The 12,325-nt window shown below is 38.9% G+C and overlaps 1 protein-coding gene across 18 annotated transcripts in view; it reads right to left on the reverse strand.

Moving 5' to 3' along the window:
* MYT1L (myelin transcription factor 1 like) overlaps positions 1 to 12,325 on the reverse strand; it is a 317,451-nt gene that overhangs the window by 17,619 nt on the left and 287,507 nt on the right. For all 18 annotated transcript variants that reach the window (XM_087775981.1, XM_087775982.1, XM_087775980.1 and 15 more), the window contains 2 exons: positions 7,822 to 7,905; positions 6,278 to 6,499 (listed from right to left, as the gene is read on the reverse strand). In XM_087775981.1, the coding sequence (XP_087632107.1) occupies positions 6,278 to 6,499; positions 7,822 to 7,905 (306 nt within the window). The remainder of the gene's footprint in view (positions 1 to 6,277; positions 6,500 to 7,821; positions 7,906 to 12,325) is intronic.

Genomic DNA, 12,325 nt, shown 5'->3' on the forward strand with positions numbered 1-12,325 from the left:
ATATAACTTTACATTATATTTTCAGTTGTTTAATAAAACTTCTAAGTTTTCCTCTCTGCATTTATTTGCAAATATCAGAAAACATTTTTTAAAATTCAGGCTTTATTTCAAATATACTTCCTATCCTGCCGAAAAGCTGACACCTGCTAGGAAATGATTACCTCCATCTAAATTCTGGGCACTTTCATTTCGCCATGAACTGAAAGGAGTAGCTGGCATTTAGTATCTCAGACAACTTAACGTAATGTAAGTCCTGCTGTCATATTTATAGGCCTCATACAACACTGCATCAACACAAAGGCTATTTCAGGTCCAAGACTCTGCAGGACTGATTTTGCTGAAATAACAGAGGTTGCAAGCCTACATACAAAACAGAAAACTCAGAATAATCTGAGGCCTTCTCACGTTCTTTGTAACCATATAGCTCATTTCTGCAAGACTCATTCACTGAAATAACGCTAAGTATTTTTATGTTTTTAAATGCCAAAGCTGAGAAATGCTGATGCTAAGAGAGGATGTGACTTCAGGCAAACAAAGACTGAAAGGTCTACAATAATTTAGGAGCATATTTGCAGCCACTAGCACACATTTGCAGATGCAAAGCATCTGGATTACAGAGCTACTGCCCCTTCGGCACTCTGTGTGTGAACACCCACCCCAGCTAAACCCTGGGGTGAGCTGCTGTTCTTTGGACACAGGCTTAAGCTGCAGCCCTGAGCACCAGGAGGTTTGACCATAGGTGGCACTTGCAAACCTTCCCTTTGGGAGCTGAGGTCAATGACACAGGTTTTTTTAGACAATATCTGTTTCTAGCAAAGCATATTTCATAAGAAAAAGGATCTGCACATGAAAATCTACATCTCCACCCTTCTTTCCTCATGTGTGTCATCTCCCGAATGTTTTCAGTGTTTGGGAGCTCAGAGGTTCTCTGAGGATCTGTATGAGTGTTGGTATCTGCCTGCTTCTAGCAAGCAGCTGTTGAGGGCAGCTCCTGTCTTGAGTTTTTATCTTTCTATCTTTTAATCTTTTCCCAATCTGCCTGTTCCCAGGCTTAGTGATGCAGCTGTGCAGCTCAGAGCTGTGACCAACCTAGAATTTTGCGGGAAACACCACTGGCAGTGCTCCTTCACCTCAGGACGTGCCCATGAGGTGATGGCTGAACTGAGTGCACTGCTATTATCTTCCCACAGGCATTCTGACAGCCTTACCATTAACTAGGCCTTCCTATCCATAAAGTGGATAGCCCATAACAGTCGTATGTAAACATTTCCCATAGCCACCTCACAATTTTTACATATATTCCTTCAGAAGGGAAAAGGCACTGGATGATGTCCCTTACTTCCTCCCAGCACATCTATATATTTTGCAAACACAGTGGCATGCCCTTGCTGCTCAAATACAAATCCTATTCTATAAACTTGTTTACGGATCTTGGAGTCCCACTGTCCTCAGCAAGGATACAGAGACACTAAAGAAAAATTCCCCTTCCTCATATTTTCATCTCGATTTAGCATTAGGCAGTAAATGGGGAAAATACTTATAATTTGATCATCTCTTGCATATTATAGCTCTACTAGCATATGTTTTTGTACTGGTTTTGGCTGGGATAGAGTTAATTTTCTTCATAGTAGCTAGTATGGGGCTATGTTTTGGATTTGTGACCTAAACAGTGTTGATAATACAGGGATGTTTCCATTATTGCTGAGCAGCGCTTACACAGCGCCAAGGCCTTTTCTGCTTCTTACCCCACCCCACCAGCGAGCAGGCTGGGGGTGCATAAGAAGCTGGGAGGGGACAGAGCTGGGACAGCTGACGCCAACTGACCAAAGGAATATCCCATACCACATGACGTCATGCTCAGCGATATAAAGCTGGGGGCAGAAGGAGGAAGGGGAGGACATTCGGAGTGATGGCGTTTGTCTTCCCAAGTAACCATTACCCGTGATGGAGCCCTGCTTTCCTGGAGATGGCTGAACACCTGCCTGCTGATGGGAAGCAGTGAATGAGTTCCTTGCTTTGCTTTGCTTGGGTGCGTGGCTTTTGCTTTACTTAGTAAACTGTCTTTGTCTCAACCCATGAGTTTTCTTGCTTTTACCTCTCAGATTCTCTCCCCCATCCTGATGGGAGGGAGGGAGCGAGCAGCTGTATGGGGCTGAGCTCCCTACTGGGGTTAAACCATAACAGTTTTCCATAGTAAAGGGAATTTAAAAGCTGCATTACTGTGTTTGAAATAGGTGAACACTGATTTAAATAAAAGTGGAGAGGAGATGGGAGCAAGAACATTGTTTTAGATCTGAAATGGCATTTCTGAATGTAATTTCCACTGAAGTCAGCACAAGCACATTTCCACTTCTGTGTTAAGGAGCAGGGTTGCTAAATCCAAGTATATTCTGAGAAAGTCCCCAGCTGATCATTATATTAGAAATGATGCCGTCCAGAAAAATCTTCTTAAATTAAATATGAGAATGTAAGGGCCTGTTCAAGAACCAAACTGGAAAGCTACAGTATAATAACCAATTTACATTTCATTATAACCTATTTCATTTACTGACTGCATGCTTACATGCCTTCCAATTCATTTTCATGTTGCTGGTAGGTCACCTAATTTCACACCGGCCTCTCCTGCTAGCACAGGCTCTTTTTGGAAGTATACACTGTTAAACCTATGCTTCAAGTCCCTTCTGATAACCCTCTGTTGCCACTCTTTCCTATGCAAAACTCCTTGACAAAATAAACTGTTCATACGAATATCTGCAGACAGGCATGGCTAACGTTAAAAAACAGAAACCTTTTTTGGTGCCTTTGTTCATAGGGTAAGATTCAAAAGTTACTGAAATTTGTGACTTTTTCAGTTTACTACTTATTTCTACTTCAGAAGCATGTATGTACAAATATGCATATATTTAAATTCCAGACTATGTAATACCAGTTGGAGCAGGTTTTTAACTAAGTACTGATTTACCAGCACTTGTGGATCATCTCAAGGGTCCATTGATATCAGTGGAATTACACCATGCGTACAAGGTGGAACAACAGCTCTAAGAAATCTTTCCCTCAAAAATCTCAATGTATATTTTTTTAATTAATGGAACAGTTGGCATCATTTTCACAAGCCAGTCTGCCATTCCAGTTTCCAGGCTATTACAGCTGCTTGGATAATAGCACATTAACAGCTGTCTATGAATGGCAGAATATAAAATCTCAAATAACACATTAAGGACACTACACATGCAATTAATATATATGCTTAGAGAAGTCTGCTGATAGAAAAATATTTGTACTAGCAAAGAAAAGTGACCTATCAGGAGAAAAGCAAGGTGTACTGCCTAAACTGAAGACTTTTAACTACTGCTTTCCTAGGGGTTTTTACTGACTCAGTTGTCATAGCCCTGCTTTCTCCCCACACATGCTGGACACAGCTATACCTGAAAAAGGCTGTACATAAGCCTGGTTTTAGTGTGTAGTTGTCATAGCATTGATTCTTTTCAGAAGGTGGCGGTTGAGATTTACAGCCATAGCTCTATAGCAAAATGTTGTTAGAGGTAGGACACCACAGCCTATTAAAATGGATACACTAAAAGGGAGGGGATATTCTGTCCTTAGGTAAGGAAATGCATAGGCTGTAGTTTAGGTGGGATTGAACTCCAGATTAGGACACCTAGGTTTAAATGTCTGCATGGAAACTATGCGTCAAAGCTGCCATGGAGCTCTGGGGCCCATTCATTTAACAAGTCTAGCACCCTTCCAGATCCCCTGTGAAGTACATTCAGCTCTCAGCTGTCACCATCAGAGAACGGAAGTGTCTCACAAATCTTCAGTCATTTTTCCCAGCCCAGTATGGCCATCTTGCATGCCCCATCAACACTTCCAATGGCATAAAATGTCTTTTTGTAGTCAGGTGAATCCCACTCCCCGTTGATGCACTCAGTGACATTTAGGGTGCAGCTCTGATCAAAGGCAGATGCCTACTTCACAGGTGAAGTGAACAACTCTCCAGGATCCATTGACTCCATTCACTGGAGGAGGAGCAAAAGCACCTTGTTCACCTATAAGTAGATTCTTAAAGTAGGTGAATTGTTCTGAAGCTCAATCCTATGTGCAGAGTTTGATTCAGTTGTCCATATACGGGCATGAAATGCCATTTGGGAAGACATATCATTAAGGATGGTAAATATGACACTGGACATACCACAGATGTGTGCCTTTCTGAGCAACAGCTGGGGGCCACGTAAATTATCCTAAGGCACCTAAAACGGCTTCAAGCGCTTTTCTTTGTATGAGCAAATGAACTAAGCTCTTTTAACAGCATCTTAAGAATTCTACAAGAATGAATCATATTTTTAAAATAATATGGCTTTTTATTAATATTGCCATAGCTTATGGGAGCTTCAAGAAATTGTTAAATTTGCTCACAACAACTTAGAATATCAGTGCTTTGTTACATCAAGACAATTAAGTAACATCAGTCTAATTCAGACAGCCTTTTTAAGCAACGTTTCATCTTCTGGTGCTCTCCTCTAACAATGGACCTTTTTGCCCAAAAACTGGTCTTATAAGCTAAGCCTTTTACATGTCTCAGTTTCTACTTAAGATAATGGTACTCAAGAAAGCACATGTTTGCTATGTGGCTAAATGTCATATTTAGGTTTCTCCATTGAAAAAAAAAAAAAGAATTTAAATGTTATTCTATTTTTTTCATGAAAACATTCTTATTAAAAAAAAACCAACTCTCTAGGTACCATTTGCCCCTTAGTTTTGAAGACTAGTTAAATTTAGCATCAGTACGTTCCTTTTAGAAGTTAGTTATACTTGTTGCAAGAATTTTCTGCTTGAAAATGTAAATACTATGTAAATACTCCTTGCAAACAATCTCTCAGTAATTATATTGTACCTTTCAACTAAAGGTAAAATAATTTCAAAATTTTAATGACAGATCTCTATGAGTTAAATAAATGTTACACTATTATGAAGAAAGCTAAATTGAAATATGAACACTAATACTGATATTTTACTGAAAGTCAGAAACATAAATCCACATGTGGACATCGGCACAAATGGTTGGGGCTTTTGCATCTGCCGCTCCCTAAAGCCTGTGGGAGTTGCAGGCTGTGTAGTACGTTTGACCACCTACGTAGCACCTCAGGTCATGGACCAGAATCTCTTGATGGTAGGTACCACACAAACACTGAGTAGAAAAACAGCTTTGAACCTAGACAATAAATAGGAACTATGTGCACAAAGTCTGGAGAGGTTGTAGTAAGGGTAACGCTTTTGAGTTAAGCTATAAAGGGTTGTCAGAGAAAGAATCAGAGGAAATAGTTACAGGCAAGAGAAGGAAGAAGAAGTACACTTTTCACCTCCATATCTAGAACTGACTACAAAACAAGATCAGGTTGGTTTAGTTAACTAAAAGGTACAGAAGTTCAAGTGAGGTCTGCCTGGAGAGGAGTGACAAATTAGGTGCATTGGCTTGACATATTTGAAGCAATAGAGTTTTATATTAGTGATTATATAATAAGAAATTTGCTTTGGCATTATAGTCATGTTCAGGCTGATATTCCCACCCAAAGCTCCAAGAACACCCTTGCTTCCTCATAACCTAATATCTAAAATGGCAGCAAGATTTATCTCTAATAGACTGGCCACTTTCTCTTCCTTAATCCCTTAAAAGCTATGAAAAATGTCATCACTGAAGTTCTCTTATTTTTGCTATGTTTATGAAAAATTGTTCTTTGTGTTTCTTCTGTCAAATATTTGTGTTCCATTAGTTTTAATTAATCCACTGTATTCTACGTTTATTGTTATGAGCGAACATTTTCATTGCCAAATGAATAAAAGTACTTTGTTTTTATGGAACTGGTTCCTTAAATTCTTTAGTTCCATGCTCTGATGTTTGGGAATCAAGAATGTGCTCGACATCTCTGAAAATCAGGAGGATTCAGATGTGTATTATAAAGTCTGTCATAAGGTAATTTGTCCAGAGTCACTCAATTAAGCAGTCGCAGATTTACAGTTATTGTCATGCACACTTTTTTCCCTAAAATTTTCTGTGTATTATAGATTCAGATTTGGGTCTCTACCTACAAGGACTTGCATCAAAAAAATCGTATGTCTTGATTTCCAGTTATCTGCAAATATATGTAGGAAGATTATTTTTCAAAGTAATAATGAAATTCAAAACGAACAGAAATGCCATGACAAAAAGCTGTATTTCAAATCTTGCCAATCGAATTTAAATAATAACCATAAGCAAAAAATATAAGCCATAGTTACTCACCTACGATGAGTAAGAAAACTACCACTGACATGTCCTGAGCCATCACATCCTGGGGTTGGACATGACATTCCTTCCGTCTTCACAGACTTCCAAGAGAACTGTGAGCCATTTAGGTACCCATCCTTTTGCCTTTTGGCAGCTAGAGGACACCCTGACGCACTGCGATGGGATGCATATTTTCCAGTTATATGACCCTGACCATCACAACCAGGAACTGGACATCTGGATAGCAGATAGATGAGATAAACTTTATTGTCTTGCCATCATATACCTGGTAGCCTCTACAACAAAGTCAAAATAAACCCGACATGAAAAGAAAAGAACAATCATGCACTGTGGTCTTAAAAATAGTCAAGATACCCTTTAGTGGGTAAAATTACAAGCAGAATTTTGCTAATATGGAAAAAAAATTATGTTCTTTGATAAACTGTAGGGAGGCTAGCCAGTAGATGAAGTCACAGTTGTTGATACTGTGCAGTTGCAACAAAAGGTCTGAGATATATATTTGAATTGCAGGTGTTCATTACAGTAAATATCACACTGGAATTGAAATGTTGGCTACTGAGCTCCACTCAGCAGGGAAATTGCCCATAAAAACTCTATAAGCATAAAATCCTACTTAGTATAATCCTTGGTACATTTTATTTATGTGTATGGAATCTAAAGAAGACTTGTCTGAAATGTTTGGTATAAACTGTTAGATATGAAGTGATCATAGCGCCTCATCAGAAATGCTGAGCACCTTTAACCACTCTCTGAATAGGAGAGATTATAACAAACTATGCGCTACAGTCTAGAGGGATCAATGAAGGCAGTTCCGTATTCATCTGATGGTTTTCCTTACTTGGGAATTCCCCCATACATTTGCCCTGTATACTTCTAAAAAACAAATAACCAGGGTTAGAAGGAACAGGTTAGAATCTTCAAAGTGAAATGTTTAAAGAAAATAATGTTTTTTTCAGTACACTGCTACATAACACATGTCAAAACAAGGCCAGTTACTTCACTGTTTGTCCTACACTAAAATATTGCTGAAACTCTCCACCGAGGATCCAGTCCTGAATGGTCTAAGTAGTCACTAAACCTGCTGAGTTCAGTGGCCACTGGCATCAGAGCACCTTGCAAAAAGAAACCAAGACCTATAGGTAGGCATTTTTTCCTCTTGCAAACTGCATACAGTCAGATTTATTGCAGCAATGTCATATAAATACTCAATTCTCTGTTCCCATAACTATTTTATTTAGCATGTATGGTTTGTCTATAGTATGCAATGTTTAAGGGTTTTTTAGGAAATAAAGATTTAAATAATTTTTTGATTTCATGTGGAAAACATATTTAAAACTCTTTCTAAATTATAGAAGATTGTATCCTTGGCTAGAATAAATCAGCACACATCCTTGATTTGCAGTTCACTCATAGAAATCAATGTGGCCATCTGCTCTTGGATAACTATCACACAGTAACATTTATGCCTTAATAAAAAGCTGAAGATATGTATGACCTTATAAAACACACGAAGGCCCTTTGACAATATTTGTTCTCACCTAATTGGCTCTTGGTCTTCTTTGTCTTCCTTGCTTTGTGCTATCCTGATCCCACTTTTCTTTGCTCGCGGACAGCCTGAAAGACTGAGTGAAAGAAAACATTTTAAAAATGCAATTTCTCATTCTTGGGTACAGTTTACAAGGGATACGCTTTCTATGTGAAAAACTGGCAGAATAAGTAATCCTGTCCAGTTTCCAAAATCAAAGCTGAGGCGGTTTAAATAAGAGCTGCAGCATGTAGCCACGAGGGGGAATCCGCGTATCTCGGTTGGTGATGCAGCCAGGGCTGCAGGCCCTGTGCAGCCCACACGCACAGGCAGTCCCCAAGGAGCCAGGGAAAGCAGCTCTTCAACTCTCTGCCTAATAATCCCTCCAGCTGACTCAGCAGCAGCAGCGACAGCTTTAAAAGCAATAGAAGGCAGTGTTTCAGGGCTGAGAGACATTACGTCCTCTGTGTGTCTGAGAGGGATGGAAGAACAGGCTCAAAAACCAGGAGTGTTTGGATCTCTTGGTAGGACTAAAGATTTCTCCAGGGAGCACATTAGAAACACTATCAAAACCTTCTCAAACGTCATGTAAGAATCCTATAGAACGGTTGAATAAAAACATGGCAGAGCTCAGAGCTGGACTGTGCCTTCCTGAGAAAGAGTTTAAGTGCTTAGAACTCACCCAGACAAAAAGATTTGGTAGAGACAAAGTTATATGTTAGGCTACACAAGGTTACATTTAACTAGACACTGAGAATGTTGGTTTTAACTACACAAGATGGAAAAAGATATATCAAGTCCAAGATTTTATAAGCTCAGCTTTCCCTTTGCATATGATGAATTCATTATAGGAACCATTTAGTAGACTTGACAATGACTTTAATATATATTTAAAGATTTTTTTAAGTAGTTGCTATCCGAGGACACAAATATGTCTATCAAAAAATCATGCTTTGTCCTCTGTTTAAATGTTATTTCCACCTTAACATATCAACATTAAAAAAGAAATCCATCAGCAGAACACCACCTTCCAAAGTATTGAGATGAGAGACAAAGGACTGTCGCCAAAGAAAAGTTTCCATAGAGAAAGAAACAAAATAGAAGATTAAATTTTTCTTTTCAGCATGACAAAAGGTACTTCAGTGTTGTATAGTAGGTCCTGTCTTCAGGAAGAAGAGACAGAAACGGTAGTAGCAAAATTTTCAGTTATTTTGTCTTGTCACGACCAGCAAGGACTGGGAGGAACAAGCAGAGAAAAGGGTGATGCAATCACAGACAGAATTCTGTGTTGGTAAATGAAAAATAGAAAAAAATAGAGTTTATACGCTGCAAAGTCATAAATAAGTCAATTAAAGAAAGGGAGGAACGTTAGCACAAGATATTGGACATAGTGTATTACCTAGCAACTTTTAGTGATATGGCATGGCTCTGCTGGTAAATGGAAGGGACCTAGAACTGCTGTTTTGACCCAAGACCAGCAAGCTCACATCTGTACAGCTAAACTCTGTCTCTGTAAAGTATATCAGCTACACTCGTATCGCTTATAGAGAATGATCTGGAACCATGCTGAGCCCCAAATCATATCTGAGAATTGCCTGGGAGAGTTTCAGTGGCCCAGGATCAGTACCATGCCAGGGGACGGGCTAACAATTTAATAGTGTAGGCATCTGCACTCTGATGCTTGGACCTGTGCTCTCATCCCATTTCATTTTCTAGTTTAAATGCAGCTGACCATTTTCCTTTTTAAAGTAAGCTGCTGTTTATTCCAATTTGCATAGTGCACACCAAAGTACCATAGTTCCCTGTGTACTAACTAAACCTCAGAAAGCCTGTGCCACTTAAAAATAGTTTGCTTCAAAAATAATCATATCATAATCTCTGAGAAGACAGAGGCAGGAGGAACACAGTCTAAGGGATTTAGAATAAGAGGAAGCAGGCTCTGGGACAAGGGGACATTTTGGGAACAGGTTGCTTCATTGCTCCCCATACAACCTGGACTGCAGAAAGTGAAGGGGAGATGACAGGAGTTACAGATATCCCTAGCTTATCTGTGAGACTAGTCGTACCCACTGTGTGAGAATAATTAGGTTTTGCATTTGAAAACTAAATAGTTAATAGAAATGCCTCAGAAAGCAATACTTTTTTTAGTAGATGTACAGATGGGTATGCTTGTAGATGATGACATTTTCACAACAAAATCTGAATGAAGAATTTTTGCCTTGACTAATGATTTAATGCTTTCTACTTATTAAATCAATTTAATTATCACCAACTTATTGGTATTTTGGTGCATCATCTTTTTGCAATAGATCTCTCTATTCTGGCACTATGATTTATTAGAAAATTCTAAGACCTTTCAGGTCCTCTAAACAGACATTTCCAACAGGCAGCTTCTGAGGTTATGATTAATTCATTTTTCTTCTGACAGCAGATTCACCAAGAAAACATATGTCAAAGATGAGCCTTTGCTTTATTTTTTTTTATCCTATAATAACCAAAAGCTATTACAAAGTAAACATATTAGTTCATTTTTATATCAGTTTAATTCCTTATGTATGAAGATAAAAGATAACAAGAGAAATTCAACACCGGTATATGCTGATATAACTTCTTGCATGGGTGTGTGGAACTGCAGAGATTTATGGCAGAGTTAAATCTGCCTTCATGTGTGCTTGCTGTGGAGCAGCCATTTTAAATACAGATGATGTCTAAGCATCTTGGCAGCCATTTAGGAGAGAAGTTTGTCATTCTTTTCCTTCTGAAACTGGAAGGGTTGTAAGTGATGGTATCAAATACAAACAAAAGTGCTAACTCAGATGCAAGCAGAGGTAAATGCTGATTTTCAGTGTGGGAATCAGAAAGCTTAACTGTGAATGTGCTGTGGGGTCTTTCACACTTAACAGCTCTAGATTTAAGCTACTGGTTTGCTGCCCTTTTAAAGAGCGTGCATTTTGCCAGCCTCACCACTTCAGCAATGGTCTCGGCAGCTATCGTGATCTGAACAGTGTGGGTCTGGCTCCATGTAAATCTGACAGGTCTCCTGGGGACATCAGTGGTTTTAAGCAAAGATGACATTACTCCTTCGGTGTCAGTGTCCCCGTGCCCGTAGGCAGCCATGGATCCGGAGCTGCCGGAGGTCTTTTGGAAGAGAAACGAAGGAGTTATGTAGTCAATATAGACACTGTGGCATTTCAAAAGGTTAAATGCATTAAATCCCAATAGACTGGACAAATTCCAGATCACTTAGTTTTGCAGAATTACTTTTTATATCTTTATCTATACTGAGTATGCTACAGAATCAAATGAAAAATTGGTGCAGCACTCATCTGCAAAAACACAAGAATGTAAGAATTTACAGACGAAAGCAGGTAACACCATCCAGCTCATGGTCCGGCCCTACAGTGGCCAGGAGACAACGCGCAGGGAAAGGGTTTAGAAAATGAGGCAACATGCAGTGATTCTCCCCTGCTAACCCTGCCAACTTTTAGGTTTCTTGTTTGTGACACTTTGCCTTCTGCATCTTCCTTGTCCTGCCTGTTTCTGGTTAAACAGATGACCAAATACATAAACAGTTTCCTGAAATAGCAAAGTTGGGTCATAGCTACACCAAGCACAGTGCTGGTAGAGGTGTGAGCTGATAAATCCACATATAGTTAAATGTAGTTCTAAATTTGACCTTAAATCCCTTTGAAAGTGTGATTTAATCTCCTACATCATGTAAGTGCTTTTAAAGTGTTTATATCTTCTCCTTTATAATGTTATTTGTACATTTAATGTTTAACTGTGCATTACAGAAATTGTTATAGTGATCTTTCATTTTTACAGCATGTAAAGGTACGGCACATTCCCAATCTCTATGTTATTTATGTTTTGACTTTAAATTGTTTGTTGCTTTTACTGGGAATACATTTAAACTGGGAATTTGTGTATTGACTAGTTATAGCCAATTGTAAAACTACAGGGACTTTGTGAAGCAAGCAAATATCCAGACTCAACAGTATTACTATGCATGGGAGTAAAGAGCCTTTACTAACAAAAGAAAGGTGGGCTACGCTAGTATTCTTTGATTAAACAGTGGATAGCTATTTACAAAATACGGTGCAGCTCTTCTCTACTGATTTATAGTTCTCAAATAGCAACAGGGGAATTGCTAATTACACAGCATTCGTAACACTACTTCTACACTGGTACCACTGTAATTAATTTTGGGGTTACCAACAATACCCTAATTAGTAAACGTGAAGCTTTCTTTGGCCCCTGGTAAGGATCATAGTTATAGTTTAGGCAGTTAAGGTAACAGCTTTCATCCATAAATTTCTCTTTCCATTCTTCTGGCTTGACATAGTTGTGTACAATGTGTTGCGATTTAAAAACAAGCCAAGCTTTACTCTGAAATGTACTAACAAGACTGGTGCATATTAGATGAAAGAGGTACTTTTTCCCTCTGATTAAAGCTGGTAAGGCTTCAGCTGGGAGGGGAGGTAAAGAACTGGGTCCAATTTTGCATTTCGAGAAAT

The sequence above is a fragment of the Nipponia nippon genome, unplaced genomic scaffold (genome assembly GCF_047370975.1).
Source record: "Nipponia nippon isolate SJK-2023a ecotype South Korea unplaced genomic scaffold, ASM4737097v1 scaffold_4, whole genome shotgun sequence".
NCBI classification, from domain to species: Eukaryota; Metazoa; Chordata; class Aves; order Pelecaniformes; family Threskiornithidae; genus Nipponia; species Nipponia nippon.